This window comes from Pempheris klunzingeri, chromosome 20 (genome assembly GCF_042242105.1).
Source record: "Pempheris klunzingeri isolate RE-2024b chromosome 20, fPemKlu1.hap1, whole genome shotgun sequence".
Taxonomy (NCBI): Eukaryota; Metazoa; Chordata; class Actinopteri; order Acropomatiformes; family Pempheridae; genus Pempheris; species Pempheris klunzingeri.
This window is the reverse complement of record NC_092031.1, coordinates 3,627,392-3,654,589: the sequence shown is the minus strand read 5'-3', so window position 1 is coordinate 3,654,589 and position 27,198 is coordinate 3,627,392. Positions and strand designations below refer to the sequence as shown.

Sequence of the window (27,198 nt, the reverse complement as noted above, 5' to 3'; positions counted from 1 at the left end):
TGGAAGTCATACGCGTGTCATTGGGTCTAAATGACAGGTTTATTACAGGCCTGCGGCAGCCACACACACACCAGATATTTGTCTTGTTTTAGTCAAACTATCTTATTTATTGATTGCTTTCACGCTCTTGTGAGAATTAAGAAATATGAGGAAAAGTCCTTCTAAAATAAGCTGCACGTTCTGCCCTTGAATGTTGGTATCAGCCTCTAATTGGGATGTAAACACACTTGTTATGAAAGGTGTTTGAGCTTCTACAGTATGAATAAAACTAGAGTTATTAACTCCGGTCACTGATGATAGTTGGCTCCTACTTTATTGCATTAAAAAATAACCTTTGCAGCACATTAAATTGTTTTAACGTCTCTCTAGTAATTATAACCCAGCCTGCTTTTAATTAAAGGTCAGAGGACAAAAATATTATTCTTGTACCAAACAAAAGTACTATAAAAGCAGGAGATGATGCTGATGAAGGGGTTATTTTGTAATGGTGGCTGCTGCAGGATTAGTTTAGAAGCAGTCTGATTAGGGTTACACAACACATATTTACACCCCACAGTCAGGACTTGTCAAGTCATTTCCTTCGGTGAGTTTGCCCAGAACACATAAATGTAGAGTGTGAGGTGAAGGAAGAAGTGTTACTCAATCACTTCTTCAACAAACACTTTAAACTTAGTCCCATGAGCAAAAATTAACCTTCAAATCACAACCCTAGCATGACTTGTCAATACATTCAATTATGTAATATGCCTTTGGGTGACACAAACACGCTCTCAGTGGGTGTTTGACTCCGCCAAAGGCTCTCCCTCGTCACAGATTCTGGTTTTGTTTCGGCACAGCTGAGGAGTCTAGTTTGTGTCTTTGTTTTTGCAGATGACGTGGTCCTGTCGGAGGCCATGGCTCTCCAGTTTGGGAGTGAGTTGCTGCCCCAAGCGAGCGACTTCAAGTATCTCGGTGTCTTATTCACAAATGAAGGTAAAATGGAACGGGAGATGGAGACAGATGGAATTTTTCCATAGTTTTTTCATATAATTAGAGATGAGATGATTAATTAATCTATTAGTCTGTGGATGGAAACTAATAGGGACTTTCTGATTTATCTCATATATGATCATAAATTGAATCTGTTTGGGTTTTGAACTGTCGAGTCAGATGCAACAATTCAAAGGTGGTTTCTGGTGATGTATAATGGTCATTTCCACCATGTTTCATTTCATCCATTAATCCAAAAAAACAATCAACAGATGAATCGATAAAGAAAATGACCGTTGCAGGCCTCATCACACGGCCGGGCTGCTTAGAGTGGTGATTATGTTGTGGGTACCTCTGGAGGAAGCGAGGGTATGTCTGTCTGTAGGCGAAGCCGGCACGCCGCACTCTGACGTTCTCCAGCAGCCCGAGGTACTCCACCTGATGGCGGCAGCGCTCCTGCTCGAACAGGAGAGGGGACTTGACATCGTTGGGCTTGATGCATCGGACGTAGTAAGGTTCCTACAGAGGGTAACAGGGCGACAGTGACTTATCTTATCTTAGAATAATATCTTTAAAAAGTAGGTTAAGGTCTCCTTCTAATTATAACACAAAGCAAACTTTATCAATAAATTAGTTGAAATACACCAAAAAAAAAGCAAAAACTATTTTGGTAATCAACCTAATCAGAATTTGACGGGTGGGTAAATGGCTTTTACGCATGTTTAGCCTCCACTACATGCTTGCATTTGCCGTTTCTCAGTCCCGTCTCCTCACCTTGGAGGCCAAGTTCTCCACCAACGAGATCATGGAGTTCTTGAAGAGGGTTGCAGCTGTCAGCGGTCGTTTGGTGACCTCAGTGATGCTCAGTTTGCCCTCAGGCCACATCCCCTTCAGGACTGGGTTCGAACTGGACACACGAGGGGAAAATAATTAAAAAAGGAGAGTTTTACAAGTAGAATAATCACAGCACAAGTGTTTATGAAAGAGGGTTGTTTTCAAATCTTTCAAATGTTGCGTTTAAGATGGTTATTAGATTTGAAGAACTGGTACCTTATTGTGTAATGTCATTTAATGTAGACAAAAACGGTGTTTCCATTAAGTCAACAAAAGGCTGCTGTCCAAATATCCTGACACTCGTGTGTGAAGAGTATCATAAAATGCACATTAGACCAGTCAAGAATTACTAGACCTGTCACATTTATATTCAGCAGAGGAAAAACACTGGAGGAGGAGGAGGAGGAGGAGGAGGAGATTAGTTGTACCTGCCCCGTGATGTTTTTTCTAGAAGAGTGGCATGTAATCAAAGAGCTGCAATGAATACAATGAAGAGTGTGTGCAGGTGATTGAAGCGGGGTGTGTGTGTGTGTGTGTCACCTGTTGTACAGCAGTCTCTTGAAATCCTGGAACAGCGTGTCTTTGTTCTTATCAATGAATCCCACCACTGAGTACCTGTGGGGGAGGGAGGCGGGAACAAACACACACGTTTTGTTATGTCCTGCTTACTGTCCTTAACCAGTGATGCCACAACTACACGATAACTTTAACTCTAAAACAAGCTAGTTACACTCAGTGGCCACTTTCTTCATGCTGTGAGTCTCCCGTCCTGACTGAGGCCGTAAAGGGACGCACATATTCATCAACAATACCCAGGTAGGCTGTGGCTTTTCAACAAGTCTCTCGTGGTGTTAAGGAGCCTGAAAGCAGCCCCATCAGTAGCCTGCACTGATCCTACATCTGCATGTCACAGGATTTCTTCTGTCCTCTACTGCCCAGTTTTGGGGAGACTGTGCCCACTGTGGCCTCCTGTTCCTGTTTCCTGCTCTGAGCCGATGAAGAGTGGAACCAGCCGCTGTCTTCTGCTGCTGCAGTCCGTCCACGTGTTGTGGGTGTTGTGCTCTTCCTCATCCCATTGTTGTGATGTTAAGAATCACTATTAACCTCCTGTCAGCTTGAACCAGTCTTCCCCTCTGTCTTCTCCCAACGAGACTGTTTTCATGCACAAGAACTGCTGCTCACTGGATGTTTCGTTCTCTGTAAACTCTAGAGATTGTGCAGTTTCTCATATACTCAAACCAACAATTGTTCCACTCTCGAAATCACTTAGATCATATTTATTTCCCACTCTGATGTTTGCTCTGAGCAACATCTGAACCTTTTAAGGGGGTCCGCATACTTCTATGCATCAGATAATAGCATTAACTAGGAGGACAAACAAGTGTACCTAATAAAGTGGCCACTGGATGTACTGAGTTAATCTAAATATCAGCTAATCCTTATAACCTCTCGTTAATATCTGCTTTAATGTGTTCTGTTGGTGATGATCCTGCTATAAATAGTAAAGCTGTTACACACCATGCTGAGAGATGGTGCAATTGCCTGGTCTAAGTGGCTCAGGGATCAATCAAGCCTGCCAGTCAGGCCCTGCTCCTCTGCCCGAGTCCCCCCCCCCTCCGGGTTGCAGACACTTAGCCCTCACAAATGGGCTCAACACGTTTCCCTGAGAGCACTTTTTAAGGGCTTAGCATGTGTGATTTATTCATTTCAATGATGTCCAAGTACTTTGGGAATTGGGAAGTGGTGCCGTCATTTTGGGGGACGTCATCCAATGAAGATGTTGTTAAAACGCTCAAGTGTGTGCATCAATCTGCGTGTGTGTGTGTGTGTGTTTGAGTCCTTAAGTGTGTGAGTCTAAGCTTTGAATCTATTCTGATAAAGGGAAAAATTGCTGACTGATATTTTCAATGTCTTTCAATCCTGTTTTTCCATTTTATTTTACTGCAGACTTACAATGCAGACCTTGTTTTCTGATGACTCAGCACATGTCTGTGCACTGGACCCTCAATATAAGTGCACTGCACAGCAAAAGCAAGATTTTCAGGGGGTGAGAAATTACACAATGTGAAATCTTCACACACTTTAAACGGTCAAAAAGAGGAAAGATTTCATTGATGTTTTTCTTCTTCAAAGTTCGGAGGAATTATGTGTCCAAATTCCTGGCTGGTGGAAATACAGAGGGCTGAATAGACAAAGGAGCCTGGGTTATGAAAAGAACAGTCAGAAAGTGTGAATAAGTGGTGCACCTACAAAACAACCATCAAGTTTTATTTAGGAGCCCAAAAACTCCCACCTGCTCTTTAAGTGGCCAAAAATGCAAGACTGTGGTTTCAGTAGGCAGCACTGAGACGTGAATATGTAGAAATGTACAAATGTGGGGGAAAAAAAGAGCATGAATCACCGATAAAAGCTTTCCCTGAATAAATAAAACTCTAAGATACTTACACCACGTCTCCTGCATAGTGCCTGATGCGAAAGTCTCTGTCAAACTCCAGACTCTTGTCAGTTGGTGAGAGCTGCAGAGGGAGACAGACGGAGAGCAGAGTGAGCAATCATAAAGCCTTTAGTCCTAGAAAAACACTTTCAACATTCATCTGAGAATGACTGCTACTGTTAGTATTACATCTATATTTTACAGTGTTCACATTTAAAAACCCATTATCAGAGCTTTTTGCAAGTCTCAAGTCCTAATAAAGTCAATTGCTGGCCCTTATGGTCTTCATTATACAGCAAGTGTGCAGCAAAACCAAAACACACACACACAAACACACTATAATTACAAAAGAAATATGTAACACTGAAAGCACAACATCAGCAGAGCAGCATTTCAGCCAGATGTGATTAATACATTAGCAGAGAAAAGGATTTTACTCTTACGGGAAGCATTAGAATTAATCATAAAAGACAAAAACAATGAAGACTTGGTTCCAGAGCTTCTATTACAGCGCAGGAAGGGTGGTGAGGATGCTTATGGGAAATAGTGCCCAGGTTAAGCCTGAAATCCCGATTTATGTGACTTAAAGTCTGACTCGAATGTAAAGTGACGAATACGACAGCTACCCTGGAGCAGAGGAGGAGAAGCCTCCCTTAATCCGTGTTTGCTAGAAATCCGACTCCAATATCTTTTTTTTTTTCTACCATCCCTGAAGTTGAAGATGTGTGGTTTTCCCAAACCGGGATGTTTTGGGTAAATTGTCCACCTTGGAAATACAGTGAATTTCCACTAAAATGTCCGTATTCTTAAGCAGCCCTGTCGTTATTACTCCATACAGGTTAAACCAAGCGGTAAGAATGATTCGCAAAACTGGTCGAGCGACTGCAACAGCAGATGCAGTGATGCAGAAAACACTAGCACTGTCAGGGTGGATGAAGTCTCACAGAGAGGAGGAGAGCAGGACAGAGAGGAATGTGCGAGACGCGATGAATAAAATTCAAGAGACAGTGAGACAAGGACTGAGGAAGAGGAGGAGGAAGAGGAAGCGAGGTGAAGTGTGTGTGTGTGTGTGTGTGATATGGATGCCTGTATGTAGGCCAGTTAAAGGAGAGCAGGGAGGGAGCGGAGAGGTCTGCCACAGCTTCTGATGACCGTGATTTCTGTTTCATCCACTTTTGACAAGTAACTTTGTGATGTACAGCAAAGTGTGTGTGTGTGTGTGTGTGTGTGTGTGTGTGTGTGTGTGTGATTCACCAAAGGTATTACGCTGACATCAGAGATAAGAAACAGAGAAGGGTGTATCCCACGCTCTCATAACAATCCCGAGGAGAGAGAAGTGATTAGCATGTACGAACAGAAGGCCAAGAGTGCAGGAGGAAGCACAATAAAAGCTACGGATAACGTGGAGGACGGCTGGATGTCCAATACAGCTAAAAGCATTTGGATATCATTGTATACCTTTAAATGGCCCCTTGGTTCCATTTAAATTCAATTTTAAAGAAATAATTCAACACTTTTTCACATAAAGACTAGAAGCCGGGACAAACAGCTAATTCAAATTCCAAAAAAATCAGCCGACTAGTACCTCTACATTTCACTGTTTGACACAATGCATTATGTTTTTGGATCTATAAACAATAATATGTGATTTTAGGGGAATTATGTGCTGGAAATATGAATATTGATGAATTCATCCATCCACCCAGGACTACAGCACAGGGTTTACCAGATTCAGTCAGTAAGCAAACACTTCAGTTTCAGTGTCCGTGTCTGTCAGTCAGTGCTGGCAGGTTAAATATATATATGTTTTAAACTAAGCCAGGCGCCAGCCACAGTGACATGTTTGGCCGTCCACACACTTTTGGCAGTGAAGTGAACTGAAACAGAAGAACAGCAGAAGGGAAGAAAGAGAAACACATCCGACAAATAAAACTTTTACAGCCACCTCGCCCTCTACCTAGATGCTATTTCCGTCAGCTGAGCCAATACTGTGTGTTCCATTACTGGTGAATCATCTGAGGGCTCGGTGCTCACACACACACACACACACACACACACACACTCTCTCAGACAATCACACAGGCAATCAAAGAAGGAACAATCCCATAAGAAAGCAAATACTGCAAACACAATAGGAACCTTACAGAAAGAGACAGATTTACATCAGAGGGCTGAATGAATCAGTCGGGCCTGATTCAGGTCCAAAGCTGGAATCAAAACCACACAGTAAGTCTGACTGATCCCAGTGACTTTCCTCAGTGAAATCACTAAACTATTTACCTCCCTGGCACTTTAGAAATCTACTGACGCACTGAAGTGCCTCCAGTTATATTCTCTGAAGTTCTTATTGCCAGCAGCTCTGCGCTCAACAAACAAAGGAAAGAAAATGTTATTAAAAGAGTTTAAATGAACACATTTATCAAAACTTTATGAAAAATATCAGGATGCGTGATGCCACCAATTCAGAAAGGTCTGAATGTTCAAGATCTCTGATAGGAAATGAAATGAACTGTTAATCAGTTTGAATATTAAGAACACACACACACACACACACAGTGGATAAACACTACTATCACTTGCAGGAAACATAAATGTACACAAACAGAGAAACAGATGCACTGACAGACAGACAGCCTGCATCTGCTGGAAGCCACGCTGCCCCTCATCCATCACAATCAGTCACACTCCAACACACACACACACACACACACACTTTGGCAGCTTTACATAAGCACCTCCCCTGTGTTTGGGATTCAGCCTAATGTTATGGCCAAGGGTGTGATGGTTGATGGTGGGTTGTGTGTGTGTGTGTGTGTGTGTGTGTGTGTGTGTGTGTGTGTGTGTGTGTGTGTGTGTGTGTGTGTGTGTGTGTGTGGAGAGAGGGAGGGCAAACTAATAGAAACAGAACAAGGTCAGAATAATGGGAAGAGGAAGTGGGGATTGGAGGAATGAGCCAACAGGCCAGAGAGAGACAATCTTATTAAGGAGAAATGATCAACAGTAGGAATAAGTTGCATCTTTCTACTGATCAAGTTATTTATATGACAACATTTATTCCTCAGACACGTCATAACCTACAGTATGGCCACTTTTATCAAATTACACTATGGCAAATTAAAAAAATATCAGTAAATGGAAAAATATTAAATTGTTGCTGGTTAAAGTTTCTCTTAAAGTTTTGTTGCTTTTCTCCATTTTTAATCATTGCAAATTAAATATCTTTTGGTTTAGGACTGTTGGACAGACAAAACAAGCAATTAAGAGACACATTTTTGGACTGTAGCAGGCATTTTTGGACTGTTTTAATTATTTAATTAGTTATTTTTTGCATTTAATAGACATTAATTAGCAGCTGTACCCAGGCCCACAGAAACACTCCAAAATAACTCTGAAACAATTATTAGTTGTGGCCAAAGTTGCCGTCGTCAATTATGCTGCCAGGACAAGTATAAGTAATTATTATAAAAGTCTTACAGTATTTTAGCAATTCTTACTTGTGTAAAAGTTGTTAGAGCAATTACTAATTAAATAATTTTCTTCATCTTTACATTCATCAGTGTGTTCCTCTCTTTATAATGTATTCAATGCTGAGGTTGAAAACTCTAAAATAAATGAAAAATATATAAAATAGCAAATACATTGGGTCATTTTCGATTTCACGTGTCTGGTAATTCTTGTTTTCTTCCTCATCTTCATGGATAGCAGCCAATTAGACAAGCAACCCCGACACAAGCAGCTGAAATCTGTGCAGCGAGAAAAAAAAGATGATATTGCTGTCCCTTAATAACTGTAGAGCAATACTTAACCCCCAGCTGTTCCACTGGAAATGCTAGCGATGCTAATTCAGGCGGTAAAACTCGGTGATTATGCTGAGCAGCTTCAGGCGGACCACGCCATGAATGTAAAGCAGGGATAGTGCTGAAGAAGAGCGAATTCAGCAAGCTTTCCCAGGACCAGCAAAGGTTACACGTTTAAATACCAGTAGCACGTGCAAGTAGCATGATTGTTTTTGTGATTAATCTTTTATTAAAATGTCAATAACAATACAGAGGTTCACAATTTATCAGAGCCAAAGGAGAGAGTGGGCATCAAGTTGCTTTCACCTGAATTACATACATTTATTTGACACACTCAAATCTCTTCAGGTATGAAAAGCTGTTAAGAAGCTGTAAACAGCAAACTAATGATTGAGTCCTCTACCTTCATATGAGCCTCTTCTCCTTTGAAAAGGGAAAACTGTCTGTATAGCAGAATTACTGACAGCCAAATCAACAGATTAATGAAGGACACAGAAAGCACAGTGAGACTCTGAAAGCACATTGAGCTAGGACAGGAACAAGGTGACGCATATTAAAAAAAAAACTAACAATAATTAACTTCAACAGCAGCTGCACAGAAGAAACGAAGGTGAGGGGGTGTTAGTTCTGATTTGTCCCAAAAGTAATAAATATAACAAAAGGCAGAACCGAGCAGGGAGGGCGTGACGGGAGCATGTAAATTAGAGGTGCCTGCGGAGAAAAAACAGGCAGGAAAACTGTGAGCGGAGGGAGAGCTGAGGTGGGAAGGCGAGAGACAGAAAGAGAGGAAAAGTCACAAGAACAATGTGGAGTGACTGCAGCAGCACAGTCAGCAGAGTTCAGCTCTTATTACCCTGATGTGTCTTCACACTTTGTTTGCAGAGGACAGGCACAGATTAGCTACAGTATATAATACACTTTCTGTGGGTTTCCTTTCATTAGTCACCCATCTATACCTCCCTGGAAAGACTTAGATGTCCTATAAGTCTTTATGAAGGCCAGGCACAATACCCACTGATAGTTCTGGCCAAATGTCTTCATAAAGGGTCAGTCCATCCAAATGTAAGGATGGTGGCTTGATAAGTAAGATATTAAGTACTGAATTAATTCAAGTATCCACTCAGAACGCTTTACTGTCAACATCTGTAAGCACCTGAAGGCTAAAATAGCTACAACTCAAAGATGTCAAATCACATTTCAAGTTTCCATCACTAGTCCCTGAACTCGCCTGGCAAACTTGTTTGGCTCATCTGTTGTCAGTCCGTTGGTAATCTGTGTGGACCACATTACAGCACAGCCCAAACAGCTTCCTGACACTTCCACCCCTGCTAGACTTCTCTACAATAGAAGAACAACTCAGATTGTTTTGACACTCCCAGTAAAAAGATGACTCACACCTCAGTCTGACCCTCCCTTACACCTGTCCACTGCCCCCCCCCCCCCCTCTAGCAGCTCTTGTAATCGCTTTTCCAGCAATCCTGTCTGCCACCTGTGCCCTTCTGCTCTCCGGCCCCTGGACCAAACAGCCATCTACTGTACGTGGGCGCACGCCAGACCTCCCGATGAGCGGCGTCTGACGGCCTCCAAACCTGTCAAGAACTCACAGTGGGACCACGGGAGCTGATCCAGGCAGCAGATGAGGAGATGGATTTTTGCATTTCATGCCCAATGCGCTGACTGGCAGCTGTCAGGGCATGAAAACAGTGAGTATTGAGCTCCCTCCTCACTCTAGACAGACGTATGTATGTGTACAACTCACGTTAACACCCATCAAACTGTGTCAGTACTGAACTGCTGGCTTCTATCTCCACTAGAAGCTTCGTGCTTAATCGATTAGTCTTCTCCATGTGTCCTTGCTGCTGCTGCTGCTGACCTTGTGCCTCCCTGGAGCTAATGAACACAGCATCTCTGATTAACATCACCAACACATGGCCCATGAAAGCTTTACCACTTAGCACAGACCCCCGACATGCATTCATACATGTGGCAGCAGGTGGAGGACACACATGTGCGCACACACACACACACACACACACACACACACACACACTTCGCATCGTGTTAGTATGCTGCACCTGTACACACCACGTGCTGAGGCACTTGAGAAAAGTAAATGTGGAGGCACATGAGAAAGTTGGGGAAAAAAAAAGGTGATAAAGGAAGCGAAGACAACAGAGTGTTGTTGTGAAAGAGGGAAGGAGGAGCAGGGAGGGGCAGGAAATAAATCTGCGATGAAAGCTCCAAAAAGAACTGCTCAGCAAATGATTAAAAGTGAAAGAGCAGAGCAGGAAAGATGAAAATAACATACAGTGAGACAGTGAGACAAGGAGAGAGGACTGTAGCCATCCGCTGGTAGCAGAGAACAGAGATGAATGCTTGTACAGTTTTAAGTGTGTTGATGCTTCAGGTAAGATTTGATTGAAGGTTGATGTTGGAGCTTCGAGCCCGTTGGTTCCCACTGAAGAAGTAAATGTTAAAACCTGCATTATCAGCTGTTTTGACCACTTGAGGGCAGTAAAACAGGAAGAAAACAATGCTGAGAAGACCAGCGAGGCTAAATCAGAACGGTGCAGGTGTGGGCTGATGAACCGAAACGATGAGATACCAGGTGTTAGTGTAGTAAATATATGTAAGTATCGAGTATAGATGAGTCCATTATTAATGTGAAGTAGCCGCTTTAAAGTGGGTCAAACATACAGAGTTAAATCTTTAAAACTGCCGTAGTAATTTCCTGAAGCAGCTGGACAGCTAACAGTCCTCTGGTGGGACTAACCTACAGGCAGCAGGTCAACAAGAGTAAAACATTTATGAAACTCATTAAAGTTCAGAGTGATCAAAGTGTGGTGTCTAGTTAACACAATCAGACGGAAAACAAGTGGAGACAGCCGAGTTCCACTGCACCGACGCACAGACAAAAAAAAATAAATCCCACTGAAGCATCACATCAAATTCAAGCGTTTCCCTTTAGGTAAGACATCTCTGTAAACAAGCCCGTGGCTGCCATGCATCAAGAGCGCCTGATTAATTCATAACAAGGTTGAGAAGCCTGGAAGCCAATAAAAAGAATTTCTCATCACCACAGTGAAAAACAACATGACATAGCGAGATGTGAAAGCTCAGTTTAGAACCACAGCAGAGTGCATCTGTTAGCCATCTAAACTTTTCTTTCCCCTTCTGCTTTTCATCCGTTATCAGGTCTTTTCAGGACACGTGCCTCTAATGTGTGTCTGCGTGCATTCGTTGTGCCATCAAATGATGTGCACGCACTGTGGACATGCATTATTAGTGAATGAATTGGGTAAGCAGCGCGGGCAGGAGGGAGGGAGGGTGAGAGCATCAATGCAGACACACAGCACAGATCAGGTTACAGGAACATCTCCCAGAATACAGCTCTGACTCACTCTCTTCCTCTGCACCTCTCTCTCTCTCTCTCTCTCTCTCTCTATCGTCACTGTGAAACAGAAACTGATGATGTATATATTGTTTGTTTGGTGTTGGCGGCGGCAGCGAGGACTCAGGGTTCATTCTTGACCTTGCAGACAAGCAGCTTGACGACTTTAAGCTTTCAGCTACATGGCATGTCCTCCCTGAAGTTGTGCTACATCATCATCCTCCTACAATTTGATGGTTACTTGACTTTTCCAATTCTATATGAATGAGGTGTATTTTTTCATGAAGCCATTGTGTGGAGAATTTGAACAACAGTGTGTGTTATAACAGTCAGAGTGAGAGAATAGAGTATGAAAAAGAAGCTTTGAGGGTTTTTTGGCCACTTGGCTGCAGCAGAAGCTGTAAAATACAACGTCTGACACATTTTCACCTTTTGTTGCAGCAAATATAAAAGCAAATTTGCTTGCTTACACATCCAGCGGACAGACGGAGAGCAACAGTAGCTTTCATTTGGAGTTGAGTTCCAGTCTACCTGATGAATGAGTGAATTCTATTTTTAGTTGTTTATAAAAATATCTGTCTCTTCAGCTGCTAACTGTTTGGCCGTGTTCACCAACTTGTGGCCGACTGTTTGTCTGAGCTTCGTAACTGAAAGCAGCTGCCTGCTGCAGCTGGAAATGAGGCTGATGAGAACAAAGTCTGAGGGGCAGAAAACCAAAACAATGAGCTACGGTAGTCTGAAAAGAAGGAAGGAGGGGAGCTGCAGATGTGAATAATAATTCTCTGTGGTTCTGCTACAGTGAGCGACCCCTTTCACGTTATTCATAGTCATTTCGTATTAATATTGATTAGTGGAGCCATAAAATAGACCAGAAATATACCCCTGATACAGGGGCTGCATCAGTCATCCTTTACTGTAGTTTCCAGCCCTGGTTTGCTCCCTTTCTACCCTCCTCTCTCTCCCTTGATGTGCATATCTCACTTCCTCATGCATTTAATTCCCAGTCGCTCCCTGCACTCCTCCCCCTCTCTCTCTCCAATCTCTCTCTCTCTCTCTCTTCATCTTTTTTTTTTCCCACCTTCACACTTTTATCCTGGCAGACAGACTTGAAGCGATGTGAGCTCGGAGGTTAGAGAGCCACAGTGGATGTTTAAAGTCTGCAGAGCTCGTGTACACTTTGTATCGCCACGGCCTTGAAATTTTCAAAACTTTCCCGAGAGCTGATTTGCAACATGAGTGTGGCTTAAGATGTCTATTTTGGGCCACTCTAATATGAAAAGGGTGCATTTCTCTTTTTTCTTTGGCTGCGAGTAATTCAACAATCTCAAGGTTCTCCTCCATTCATGTGAATGTAACACAAATACAGACTCTAAAATAAATCTGGTTTTCAGTAAGATGACTATTAAAAGATACAAACTCTACACGTAAGAAGAGCAGTAGGATTTACTTTTTTAATTACATTTCTGCTGTATGTGGGTATGTGCGGTGAGCACAAATTAGATTTTTAAAGTTGTGCAGAAGTGCAAACAACAAGCTTTAACCAGAACCGTTGCTTTTCTATAATTTCACACAAAGAACAATAAATAGTTTAGATGGAGCATCCTCTCATGTCAGCCAGCAGCAGGTGCATTCAGTGTCTACTAGAAGAACACAGGGTGGAAAAGACTGCAAGTATTTCTACGACCACTAGGCGGTGCTGGGAAAATAATGCCTCATTAGAGGCATGGCAGTCCCACTGCTACACCTCCTCAATTAGTGTCCATATGGGTCAGAGTAAGACAATAAATCACCCTCAACATGAATCACCCTCATATCAATCAACGTGCAAATACTACACTGCCAAAAACAGCTCAGGTCCAAGATTTCATTCAGCCCATGCGGCTCTATCGTGTTTGATGGATGAATCAAGTGTTCCACCGCTGATGCTGGGAGGCAACACGACCATTTCTATGAATGTGAACCCTCGGATGCTCTGCTTGTTAACCACAGCAGTGTTTCTAATGATGAAGTTGGTGAAACCGGGGTCGATGTAATGAGAAACTCCCCACTCATGTTTTCTCTGTAGTACATAATGAAAGAAGTAAATTATAGTATCTGGTATGTGCGGCTCATATTTTTTGAATTACTTTGTACAAAAGCTAATTTAAGCGACAATGAATAATTCTATTGCACACGAGCAGCAGTTTACTTTGGCTCGTCCTGTTTAGAATTTATAGACCGTATATAAACGTTTACTAAATTGTTTATTATACTATATTGTTGTAAGCTATTGTGAGCACATATTAGTGTTATTAATGTATTTGTCATTAACCAGAACTCCCTCTGTGTGCAGCCGACAGTGGAGGCTAAACGACGGCCAACAAATGAACAAATTAGCTGAACACAGTACAGAATAAGTTAGAATTTACTGCGCAATAATAAACCTACATGTTACAACCACACTGTAGTGCATTATCAACCATTTATTTCAGGTTTATTTAGTGCTCAGAAATGCTAAATGTGGGGACGTTCGCCTCAGCAGATTCATTCGAACGACAACAACACTAAAAATGAAGCCTCGTCCTGAACGCTCTCTGGCTAGATGCACTTTCATGACTGTTAATTCAAACGTTAACACACTTTGCCTCCTTCCCCCAGAGTGCCCTGGAGATCTACTGAAGCCCCCAACAATTCACACCATTTCCTGACAAAAAGTCAGCCATTATGTTAATGTTGCCTGGCAACAGGACCTCAGACAGTACAGTCTCTGGCTAATATTGATTCATACCAATATTGGAAGTAGCAGCTGGATCAGTGGAAGTTTCAACCCTTCATTTCACATGTCTTTTAGAGGGGGCAGGTCAGAGAGCAGCAGAAGGGCGACAGCAGGGAGCATATTGACTCCAGGATGATGGGACTAAAGGGAAGCTTCACCAATCAATACACGCTGCAGCACATTTCCCTCGTCACTGTGTGCTGTATTCACCGTGAACTTTAAGGAGTAACAGTGTCTGCAGGATTCAGTTCCCACTGGGTCGGCTCAGCGTTCTTTCTTTGCATTGCATGTGAGTTGCCAGGAAGCCTCTGAATAGGCCGTCGGCCAAAGTGCCTCCTCACTTTGTAGCCTGTTGCTTTAAGTATTTTTTTACATTCTACATAGAAATATAGAGTAAACATCTACATCTACCAACGACTTGTCATCAAATCATATCCACTGCATCACCATCTCGCTCCCTCTCTTCTTCCCAGTTCTCTGTTTCTCTGCTTCTCCTCATAAATGTGTAAACACTGCCTCCCTCTCCCTCCATCACCCAGTCCAACACGGCAAAGCGCCGGCTCCATACACTCCCATTGGCTGGCAGTGACATCACTTGTGCAAAGTGTCGAGTCAGACCCCGGCTCGCTGCCTCTGACAGCTCGTGCCCCCTCGCGTCTGCTGAGACAACTGCAGTCACTGCTGTGGTTCCAAGTCTGCTCATCAGCTGTCCCAAACACACTTCTGCATGTTCAACATCCGCAGAGAAAGTGGAAAACACTGACCCCAGATCAGCCACCATGAGTGACTTTCACCTTATCTAAGTCACCTGATCCCACGCAGAATGGGATGTTTGCAAAGTAAATTGGCTTATGTTCAGTCTTCCCGCACAGGCCATTAGAGTGAATTAGACTGTAAGCCTTCCTGATTATTAAAACTAACAGGATCATGTTCTCTCATGTCTCATGCTAATGGTTACTTACTGCACGGTGTAATCTGCCCCCTGGTGTTCTCAGGTTACTACAGCAGCATCCGGCCTCACCACCATCTGATACACTGCTTCATGTTTAGAATATCATCTGTTATACTGTTCTGTTTATTCTTTTGTTTGTTTCATTATACTCGTCTTTGCCGGGAATCTGTGATAAAATCAGCTGTCATGCTCTGTAAAATCCACAATTTTAGTTGAGTTAATATGTTCAGAATTGAGACTTTTTTTTAATAATAGATGAACGTAAAGATTATTTTCTAATGAACTCCTTGGTCTATAAAATGCCAGAAACTAGTGGTAAATGCTGACAATCCATTTCCTGTCATCAGATGTATTTCTTTGTCTGACAGACTCCAAAACTCCAAAATATTTAATGTCTAATGTTACGACAAGGACAAGCAGCAAATTCTCACATTTTTGAAGCTAGAACCATAAAATATTTTTGCTTGATTAGTGACCTTGACGATTAATTGATTATCGAAATAGCTCATTTTCTGTGAATCAACAAATGAGTAGACAAACTGTTGCTGCTCCAAATTAGACACTGATGTCATAATTTGTCTGCAGTAATATGAAAAATATTGTACATTTTCTTTAATTAACACAAGTGCCCTCTGTGAACGTGAAAGGAAACACAGACCAGCTTCAAACCCGTCAAACATTTCAAGCTACTGAGTATTGAGTCTGGTCTGTATCTAGGGTGTCCTACCTTGCGGCTGGTGTAGTGGGCGTGTTTGGCCAGCTTGCCATTGAGTCCTTGGAGGAAAACCTCATCCGTGACTTTGCCAACATTCATACAGGCTTCGTCCAGCACGGAGAAGATGCCCTTATGCTGCTGCTCCACCAAATCCACAATGATCTGGTTGTTGAAGTAATCAATCTGACAACAAAGAGCACAGATGATAAAGGTGACATAAATACATAGCAGGCTTTATACTTGAATAAAAGTCCTGAAATCTTTGTGGCTCTTAAAGGTCAAGGTTTAGTTCTGTACTATTTTGGAAACATTGAGACCATAAAGCAAATAAAATGAAACACAGTAGGACCAAAAACTGTTGTCCATACATGTTTCCAGGGGATGCCCTCTCGTTGATACTCTTCCTGTTCCTGCTTTAGCACCAGCTGGATGAAAAGCTGCTGCAGCTTTTCGTTGCAGTAGTTGATGCAGAACTGTTCAAAGCTGCAACACAAGAGACGAAGGAGACTGAGTGTTATGTTAGAATCATTTTATGGATGCAAGCAGGTGTGGTCTTTGCTCTATGTTACGAGCAATGAAAACAAATGTCTGAATGGTAAATATGGACACAAAAGCAAGATATGTCATATTTCTGTTTTATCCTGGTGGAGGACTTGTGTCTCATACATACCTGTTGTTCTGGAAAATCTCAAAACCGTAGATGTCCAGCACCCCGATGACTGTGTTCTTCCCGTGGACTCTGGCGTCGTAGTTTTTCACCTCTATTATGTCATTGATTCGTCCCACGATCCAGCAGAACAGACGCTCATACATAGCCTGCGGTCGACACAAAGGTTAAACGTGACATGTGTGTCTCAGACTGATTGGCTGCCAGCAGGTGAGCTAGAGTGCAGAGGAGTCGAGCACACAGACAATTAACAGTAACAGAAGGGTCACTCAGAGCGACGTGTCACAGTATCAGTGAGTCAAAGCCCACGGTGCTGGCCTTGAATCTGCCTACATACATTTGTTCCTCTGCAGTCTCCAGCTTCTGTCTGGAGTCATAACATTGTGACTCACGCTTGTGTGAATCACTGTAAAAATATCGCCGAGCACTTAGCGAAATGTCACAAGCCTCCGGGTATCAGCGGGCTAAAGTTGTTGTTTCTTTCTTTTTTTGGAGCAGCCAACTACAGGAAAGTGCCCCACAGATGACAACAACATGCATTTTTCTATCTCTCCTGCAGTAACCTTGGCGAGGGCGTCCCGTCCGTAGCTGGCCTCTTGTGCCGTGTGCTGTTTTTCGATGACATCACGGCCCGTCGCCACAGTGCGGTACAGCAGGGCCTTCTCCACGTTTTCCTCTTTGGTGGACAGCAGCTCCTTAATTACAGACACCAGCTTTGTGTTCTCTATCAAAGTCACATCACCGTCCACCCCGAAAGTCATATTGCCCTAGAGGGGAAGTCAGAGAGGACAGCTATTCTTCAGTGCACGACATTTTTCATGAAAGGAATAGTTCAACATTTTGAGAGATGCACCTATTTGCTTTCTTGCTGAGAGTTACATGAGAGGATCGATACCAATGTCATGTCTGTACCCTACAGAGGAAGCTAGAGGGAAACAGTTCAGCCTGTAAAACCACAAGTTGTTGCTTCCGTTTGCATACAGATTTAACGACTGTGATAAAATGTGTTCATCAGAAAACTTGTTTTAACTCGATATTCTCATCTACATCTCCTTGCAAGCAAATAAACATATCTCTGAGTGAATATTCACTTTTATGTCTCAAGGAGATCGGCCTGAAAATCAGCACCTGCTTATAAATCTAACAGTTCTAACTTAACTCAAATAACCGTGTTAGAATCGTCTCAATATTTCCTATAACGAGAACCAAACTGCACGAGTCTTTACAGGGAACACAAGCATTTTCAAACCCATACACACACACACACACATTTGTAAATTCCCCCATCATGGGACTAATAAAGGAATATCTTATCTTACAAATCTACACACAGAACTTCATTATAACAGCTGGGGTGAGAAATGATGTGATATTATTAGGGATTACCAGATGTAGGATGGTGGCCAGGATCTTGTAAGTGGTCTGAACCTCATCCCCTGTGAAACCGATCACTTTCATGGCGTCGGCTACAGCTTTGAAGTCGGCCCCATCGTTGATGCTGGACTGAGGGGACACAGGAGGAACGTCGGAGGAGGACGGCAAATTACTGACAGTTGATTGGATGAATCATTGCAATGTTTCTTTCTACAACTAGACAGCTGGTTAATATTCCTGCTGATGCAAATATAAATTCTGATATATTAAATTTTTTCGTGTATGCTTCGTCCCGGGTCGCAGCCTTTTCCTTTCTCTTCCAATTAATCGAGCTGGGATATCAAATTCCCACAGTTAATTAAACAACAAACTGCTGCTGAACTGTGATGTCTCGCTATAAAAAAAGGAGCCGCTGAGGCACACTGTGTACAAACCGCCACCTCAGCTGTTTGGTTGTATTGTGTTCCATGACATCAGCCTGTCATTAAGCTCGTGCGAAGATGGCCGTGCAGAGCAGAAGTCTAAATAAAGACTTTTTCAGCATGTGATACTTTATACTCACATACGTGATTTGTTTGAAAAGTTATGTAAGCTCTGATGACACATCTGGAAGTCATGTGCTCTTATTTAGCCCTCTGCAAACACTTACACTCTCTCAGCCTCATGTTGTTGTCTGTTTGTATGCAATACCTTAATTTGGCCTCCGACTTTGATGTAGTTGTAGGCTGTCGGGTCCTTCTGGATGTGAAGAGAGCGCAGCAGGGAATCTGGAGCTCCTCTGAGCAGCTAGTGAAGGACCAAACACACACACACTTTACTTACAACACTTCGTACAGCACCTTTGTCGTGTTTTTGAATGAATAAATGAGCAGTTATGCAGCTACAATAACTTTACATGGTGCCAGCTGTAGTTTCACATCCATCATGTTTGGATTTAAAGCATCTATAGAGATAAGATCTGTTCACTCAACATCCAACACAGACTGCAGCCTCATTTTCCGCTCACCAAACTCCTACATGGAGGATTAAACGGCCTCTTGATGACTCAGGAGTGCTGCATGGACTCATATTTCACATGCTTAACAAAAGAAATAATGACTGCACACACACACATACAGCTAGCTCTCCTCACATGTAAATACAATCTCACACTTTACCTGGTAAAATGAGTGAAAGCTCCTCTCTCCTGGCTGTTGGAAAATGACCCTGGACTGTTGGGGACAAAAAACATAAAAGAGGTAAACATAACAGCTTAAAGGCACTTCTAGCAACAAATAAAATGAGGGTGTCTGAATGCAAAAGCTACCGAGGGCCAGCGGTTCCCAGTGTGTTTGGCTTGAGAGGCTTTAAAGTGGAGCTACGATATGTCTATTTGCATAGTCACAGGTTGAACAATGAGCACTCCAACCAAAGAGCGATGTTCCTTTCTCAGTTTGTTTCATTTGAATAGTTTTTGAAAGCCTGAAAAGGGAAAACTTTCCAGTATTTCACAAGAAAAATGTGAAGGTTACAGAAAAGCCCCCCAAAAGTAATATAGTCTGTGCAGCAGTGGAGGTTTTTAATTTCCTGCACTATCTTGTTCATCTCATCATGCAACTCAGACCTCCAAGTAGGGAACCAAGGGACAAGAGGAAGATGGCCACCGCGTAGCTAACAGCACTGTTTGGGTAAAAACAGCACAACTGGAACAAATCCTGAGCAGATGCTTGGCTGTTTGTGTGATACTAAATATTCAATGCTTCTACTCCTTTAAGAGAAAACATGTACTTACGACACAAGGTATATACTACAGCTATAAAGTAGAATCCAAACAAACTTCATTATCACCACGTGACAGGTGTGACGACGCTCTTTCATCTCTGAGGCTGATCCGCCTTTACCTTTTCCAGCAGGTAGTTGTTGATGTGGCCTCCGATGGGATCCCCCTTGAAGTCAAAATTGATGTCCATGTACTTTCCGAAGCGGCTGGAGTTGTCGTTGCGGTTGGTCTTGGCGTTCCCGAAGGCCTCCAGGACACAGTTGGATTTAAGCAGCATGTTTTTTACCCTGTGGGGAGGAAGGGTGATATTAAAGGGTTAAGGGAGGGGGAGTGACTCTTATTGTGAGCTGGAGTGATAACATCTGTAGTCCCACATGTGCCACAACAGTTGTTTGGTCTATAAAATGTCAGAAATGTTTCCCAAAGCCCAACATGATGTCCTTAAATGTCTCGTTTTGTCCACAACCCAAAGACATTCAGTTTACTGTTATTCAATTAATTGTTGACAACTAATAACTTTTGAGATCTACTTTTCAAATGTTACTGGTTTCATATTGATAACGGATTAAATGAACACAGTGGAGCATTTTGCAACTTAAAGAGACAGATTTTTTTTTCTCAAGTTGGCAGAACCATGATTCTAAATCAGTGCTTATGTTGCTCTGTGTCTTATAATAGAAAGTTACACGTACAGAATTATTAACACAGCGTCACATGAATAAATCCTGCTGAGAACAGGGATAGACACGTCTTGTCAGGATCTGATGAGGCACAGCTGGCTGGTTTTCATGTGCATTTCCATAATCAAATGGTGGCAACTGTTTCCCCTGTCAACCCCTAATAACACAACAGGAAGAGACAATCTTAGCTGATATCTAACGCACATAGATCGCTGGCAGTAATGTGCTGGGAGCAGTCAGGGCTGGACATCACTGAGACGGAAGGTCTGCCTCCTTGTTTACGTGGGACCTCACTGCTGTACATCATCATCATTTAAAACTAATATCTACAATCTCTCCTTTTGTGAATAACCTTGGCACAACAAGGCCTGGTTCTGTTTAAAAAATATGTGACCTTTCATACATCAAATGAACTTAAATGACAGCATAGTGTAGATTTATAATATTGCGGGGGCCAAGAGTTAGCATGCAGAAAAGAGAAAAATAGATTTAAAGTGGTTTTTTTCCTATTTTTCAGAAAGATATTACAGCGAAATCTGATGTTGCAAAGACTGGATAGTGTGGCAGAAATACAAACATACAATGCTATGATATTCTGTATGACTTTCACATGGATCCTGACCAGCCTGTGACCCTGTGAGCTACATCCTGGAGACCTTCATTACATCCTACATTATTACATCCTCTCTGGTGGTTAATGTCTGCCTAGTGTTTGTACACGTGAGCAGCAGTGGAGGTTAGATCCTATTTGTTCACATCACCAGGAGTTTGTGTTCATCATTTAACTGTAAGTGGACAGTCGACCTTAAAACCTTATCTCAGTCTCTGACCCACATTTTGTTCACTTCAAACCAAAGCTTATCTCTCGCTTTCCTCTGATTATCTAGAATCATTATAACCATTCAGCTCTACACTGAAACACCCACTCAGTTACCAGTGATGTGGTTTCCAACCTTGTTGAGGTGTAACTATATCTCATTATAGACTTGCCAGAGCTGATTCCTGGAATATGACAATAATGACTTCAGACCACAATAGCTGTGATAAGATAAGACAGCTGTCCTGTAATAAATGTCACTGCAGTCTGATAATAATTAAGAATGAGTAATGAAGTTCTTCGCAGCAGCGTCAGGCATTAAAATGACATTTTCTCGTCAGTGGAAACTGTGATTTGACAAAGAGGACACAATGCACACACACACACACACAGTTTTCCCCTCACATTAACATATCGTGCATGTCTGGGTGACTCATTTGGATGAGCAAACTCATCTTTATGAAAGGTATAAATGGGTTTTTGTGCTAACAATCTCTAGTTAATTGTTTGTGCAGCAGGACTAACAACTTTAATCCAAACCCTCTCTCTCTCATCACATTTGCTGTTTAGTCACCAAACCAGGCCTGTGCACATATTCTGCAGTGTGTTCAGGTTAAATAACAACACTCACCTTTCAACTTCAGCCCTCTGATTAGGATTGGTGATAGCAGCAATGTATTGCATTATATACTTGCTGGCTTCTGTCTTTCCTGCTCCACTTTCCCCTGCGGCAAAAAACACAGTGCAGAGAGTCGTTAAAAATAACAATAAATATTACTGGAAATTAAACCACCAAAGGTTATTGCAAAATAAAGGTGATCTTTTCTGCCATCAGACTGTGAGTTAAGCCTGATTTGCCATTATTCTGTTTTATATTCACTTTAACTTTGAAGCCTGTACTGTGTAGCACAAAAACATCAGTCTAATTTTAACTGCTTTAACGTTTAACTGGTGTTTTTCTCCTCATGACATGATACCAGGGTTCAGGAAGGCTCAGTTCCCCCTCTGACCACTGAGTGGTGCTTGTTCCTCTTTGTGGTTTTTCTTTCACCAGCTTATGACCACATGAAATATCTGTTTCAGACAAAATAAGGTAAAGTACTTTGAATTTCAACCGAACAGATGTTATATTGATATTTTTAGGTATTATTCAGAGAAAACATCTGAGTATAAGTGGAAATTATTATTACTGCAGGATGTTGTGTTCACATTAGAAGGCCAATGGGACAAAAGTTGCACAGAAATAATATGATCCCAAACTCAAAGTTCAGTTTAAAATGCACAGTGTTCAGGAGTGTAAAACATCTGTGTGCTTTTCTTTGTGTGGCCCGTGCGGGGGGGGCTTCCCGTGTTACCTGAGATGACAATACAAGTGTCTTTGTTCCTCCTCTTCATGGCTTTGTAAGCAGCGTCGGCGATGGCAAAGAGGTGGGGCGGCCGCTCGTACAGCTCCCGGCCCTTGTACTGCTCTATGGTGTCACGGCCGTAGATGTTCATGGCACGGTAAGGATTGACGGACACCACCACCTCTCCGATGTAGCTGTAGATCCTCCCCTTCTCAAACCTGGGGACACACAATAAAGCCTTTTATGAATAGAAATCGATGAATAGATGTGGAGGAGAAATCGTTCTGTTTGTATTTGATCATAATTCATTACCAAAATGACTCTGTGTCATCCTTTATTCATTCACATGTGGGATGAAAAGAAGAAACAAGCCTCCCCAGCTTCAATTCAAACATCCTGTAGTATTTTGGACATCATACTTTAAAAGATTAACCAAAGGGCTTTTTTCTTTTAACAGAAAAACTTGAAGATGCATCGTCATTCTCATTAAAGAAGTAAAATACATTTATTCACTTTCTGGTAGAGAGTTAATACCACTCTCATGTCTGTATGGTCAGATATGAAAGTGGTATCAAGTCTTCTCATCCAACTCTCCCCCAGAGGGTGAAAAAGCTCATTTTGATTAAATGATAAAATTGATAAAGGTCTATATACTCCTTTAAACATCTTGAGTATCAGTAAGAAGCTCTGCAGAAATCCAGTATTAAATAAGTATCCAAAAACCACTGGAAAAAGGAGATCTCAAAATTAATTACAATAAATATCAACATCAGCCCCACATGTATTCATCAATGTCACAAATTCCCACAAACTAAAACAGCAACCAAAACAGCTTTGATAAAAACTGAAGAGAATGAATGCAGCCCCCCCCCCTTAGAGGCATTCAGGGACAGTTCAACAGAAAAAAGTAAATAATTATCTTTATTATTAGTATAAGAAGCAGCGACTCAATAACAAAATAATATTCACCTTTGTGTTTGACTGACTTGGCTGTATTTATAAGCAGCTAAACATTAGCCACTATCAACAGCTTTATCAGACATGTAAATAAGCCATGAATGTTATGACTCTGTGTTTATGTTTCCCATCTGTCCAAGGGGACAATTTTGCATGTTAGTCTAATAGACAGCTGTCTTTTTCACACCCCCTATCACCGTCAATAAGGAAGTTATTGTATTTGACACCAGTAATGTGTGAGGGAAAAGATCCAGATCCTTCTCCGTCCACTTCTCTGTTCATGCCACAGCAGCATACACTCATATTTTAGATACTACTGTACGTCCAGCTTCCCAAGCTGGCTCCACAAAGAAATGATTGTCCCAGTTTGGAGAGGAAGAACTTGACTGGCCTGACCTCGGCCCCACCCATCACCTTCGGGAATAATCCCAACACTTGACTGTGAGCCAAGACGTCCTCATCCAGCCACCTCACTAATGCCGTTTAGGCTGAATGGGAGCAAATCCCTGCAGTCAGGTTGCAAAATGTGGTGGAGAGAAGAGTGGTGGCTGTTATAGCAGCAGATTAATGGTGATTGTTTTGGACTGAAATGATCAATAATCACACCTGTCTGCATGTGTGTGTGTGTTATGTGTGTACACAGGTTGGTTTATGTGTAAAATTCATATGGTCTGGTCTTATTAAGTGCTGTATAAATACACTTTATTATCATCATGCCAGTTCTTCAAGTGTCCGCATACTTCTGGAGATGTCCTGTAGCTCTATTGCACGTCTCTCTCTCTCTCTCTCTGTGCCCTCCTCACTCACACAAATGTTCTCTCTCTCTCTCTCTCTCTCTCTCTCTCTGCCCCAGGCCGCCTGCCTGACTTCCTTCCTCTCCATAGAGGACTACGATCCCAGTTTCTCTCGACAGAAGAATGGTTCCTTTCTTCACAGCTGCCAAACCTCCGTCGCTGCCTTGCAAACAAGGCCAAAAGCGTATTATTCCCGAATGATCGTAAAAGGCCTCAGATTGTGATTGTGGTTTGAATCGATTGCCACAAAAACTAAATCAAACACTAATATTTGCTTAAAGAGCTGCCAGATATTGAGATATCTTTTTTTTTTTTTTTAAATAAAATGCAGATTCGGTAAAACTACAAATCAAGCATTGATGAAAGTTACGCTTGGATGTTGCAGCAGTAAGAACAATGTTTGTCCTGCTTATGGCTGTTGACGGATGCCCATGACTGTCTTGTTTATCAATGTTTCCTAAACCTTGACTTTTTAAATAGACACGAGCCTTGGACTTTACTAATCCATCTTATCTTCTCTAAACTTTCTGTAAAGTGCCACTAAACAGCGTCAGCACCAACAGTGCCAGGAGAATAATAATAATAATGTGTGACAGCTAGACACAACAATGCTTTACCACAACTGTAGGCACTTCACACTTTACTGCACAGCACATACTCAGATTAGCTCATCCCTGTGTGCCAGTATTCATACTGTATGTCAGGCCATGCACAAACTGGCACGGCCGGCTCAGAGCGACATGGGATGCTCATGTGTCCCTGACAGCGTGGGACGACCAGAGCATGAGAGGCTCCAGTGTAAAACAATGCTAATTTCTATCAGAAGATGAAAATGACGATGTCATCAATAAAGATCGAAGCGTTTCGCATGTTTAAGCCTGTTTAAAACAAGTCGTGTGCGCTTTACATCACAGCTGATCCTTTTGGAAGTGATGAACTTTTTCTACAATCTATTCTAAGAGAGTTCTTGTTAATTCCAATAACGTACGTATAAATGTGAAAAGATTACATTTTAAATTAGGCTAAAGAAATAAAAACAGTGTAAAATAAAGGTAAGTTCACAGAATAAGCAGATTCACAATAATTTGTCTAACCAGTTAAGCTAACATGCTGGCTCTTCATCCTTTGGTGCTGCAGGAAAAAGGCCCATTGTGAGCTCCCCCCCCCCCCCAGTCAGGAGGCTGCTGTGTGCCAGCTCCATTGTTCACATGTCAATCGGAGGTCTTTGTCTGAGACAGGCCCTCCGTCTCCCCCTACATGGGCGAACACGGCGAGCTGCCCACTTAGCGCACATGCACAATAGCTTCTGGGGGGTTGGCAGCAATGGTTTACATTATGGGAGGGGTGTATCTGGAGCCCCAGCTGGGGATGCATAGAAGCAAGGTGACCGGGTCTGCTCTGCATAGAGGCAGGTCATACGGGACATGGTGCTGGTTCTGAAGAGGGAATTACAGGGAACCAATGAGAGCATGAACCTGGACAAATGTGATGCATTAATATAGTCCACTCATATTGATACATGTGAAGAGACACTGTGCTATTAGAGAGCTGTGGAAACAAGCTAGTAAAATCCAATGAACTATTGTATTCAGTGTGTATTCATAACCATCCAGACATTGTGTGTCCCAATGCAAAGACAAGTGAGGAATTAGAATAAAAACCTGAAGAAAATGAGAATGAGCGTGATGACAACAGTAGGATGAGGATGTTTTCCTGTGGTGCTCTTGCAGCTGAATACCTGCGGGTTTGAGTAATTGTGATTAATGATTAATAATCACTGATAATGACAATTAATAATCAGCAATATCTGTCCCTCATTTATTTAAGCAGCCTCTGGCGATAACAGTAATCATCTGTGCCGTCATATGAGAGCAATAAATACAGCGAGGTGATGCCACTGGATCCGTGTCTGTCAAACACTCAAGTCAATTCAAAACAGACTCCTGAATAAGGGCTTTTCCCAGCTGTATTACAAACATATCACTTATTGCTAACTTAGCAAAACTCCCAAGATTGAGTTTCAAAACGGACTTCAACAATATGTCAAGGGGATATCTGCAGAAATATTATTGTTGGGAGTGAGAGTCTGGCAATGTGGCCTTCAGCTTCCCACCCAGTAACAAAACAGTGCACACTGGACAAACAAAGTTCAATCACACCATCCAACAACATCACAATCGTCCGTGAAGCTGCACAGTTTGAATCATTAGAAGGCCCAGAGGAGCCTGGTGTTTTTCCCCCACCTCGGAGTTTATAAATAGCACCTGCGAATCATGTTTGCGTCTATCATCCATCCATGGGGAATGGAGAGAAGAGAAGAGAAGAGAAGAGAGTTAACAGAGATACAGGACTGGCTGATCCATCTGTTCCACTTTCATTTAGGAGGATTTAAATGGACAAACAGGACAGAGATTAGAGAACCTTATGATTCATAATAGTCTCCTAGAAATCCTATTTATAGGTGCATCAAGACTAAATCAGATTTAAATTTGGTGACACACTCATCTGTTATTTAATTTTCAGACCAAACTGGGCTGTGAACCATCTCATGCTACTGGTTGGATATAAACTTGAGATACAGAGAGAGTTAAAGTTTGAAAGTACATAAAACTTGAAGAGAGGGTTGGTAGTCCATAAATTCTCAGGTGTAAGAGCGTAACTCCCTCTACATCATCTTTCATTTCCCCCTTCATCTCTCTGTCTATCCAGCTGTGAGGGGAAGTGTGTCTGAACTGGTCTGACCTGCAGCCGTGTGATCTCTTTCCAAAGGGACCCCTCCCAAGAGCTGCCAGGAAGTGAGAGAGAGACAGACGGAGAGAGGAGGTAGAGCAGGCATGAAGAGAAACGGGGAGGAAGAAAGGTCATATGTGGCTTAAACCATCGCGTAAAGGGGGTCTACATAATAAACAGACTCCATGAAATTAAATGAACATAGAAAAAGTGCTAAATAAACGTAG

At 42.2% G+C, this 27,198-nt stretch overlaps 1 protein-coding gene across 1 annotated transcript in view; it reads right to left on the bottom strand.

Moving 5' to 3' along the window:
* myo1d (myosin 1D) overlaps positions 1–27,198 on the bottom strand; it is an 80,906-nt gene that overhangs the window by 40,826 nt on the left and 12,882 nt on the right. The window contains exons 2-15 of the mRNA XM_070851909.1: positions 22,500–22,708; positions 21,776–21,869; positions 19,769–19,934; positions 19,046–19,099; positions 18,579–18,674; positions 17,901–18,017; positions 17,078–17,281; positions 16,518–16,663; positions 16,216–16,330; positions 15,860–16,030; positions 4,249–4,319; positions 2,344–2,418; positions 1,744–1,876; positions 1,322–1,488 (exon numbers count right to left, since the gene is read on the bottom strand). Coding sequence (XP_070708010.1) covers positions 1,322–1,488; positions 1,744–1,876; positions 2,344–2,418; positions 4,249–4,319; positions 15,860–16,030; positions 16,216–16,330; positions 16,518–16,663; positions 17,078–17,281; positions 17,901–18,017; positions 18,579–18,674; positions 19,046–19,099; positions 19,769–19,934; positions 21,776–21,869; positions 22,500–22,708 — 1,818 coding nt within the window. The remainder of the gene's footprint in view (positions 1–1,321; positions 1,489–1,743; positions 1,877–2,343; positions 2,419–4,248; positions 4,320–15,859; positions 16,031–16,215; positions 16,331–16,517; positions 16,664–17,077; positions 17,282–17,900; positions 18,018–18,578; positions 18,675–19,045; positions 19,100–19,768; positions 19,935–21,775; positions 21,870–22,499; positions 22,709–27,198) is intronic.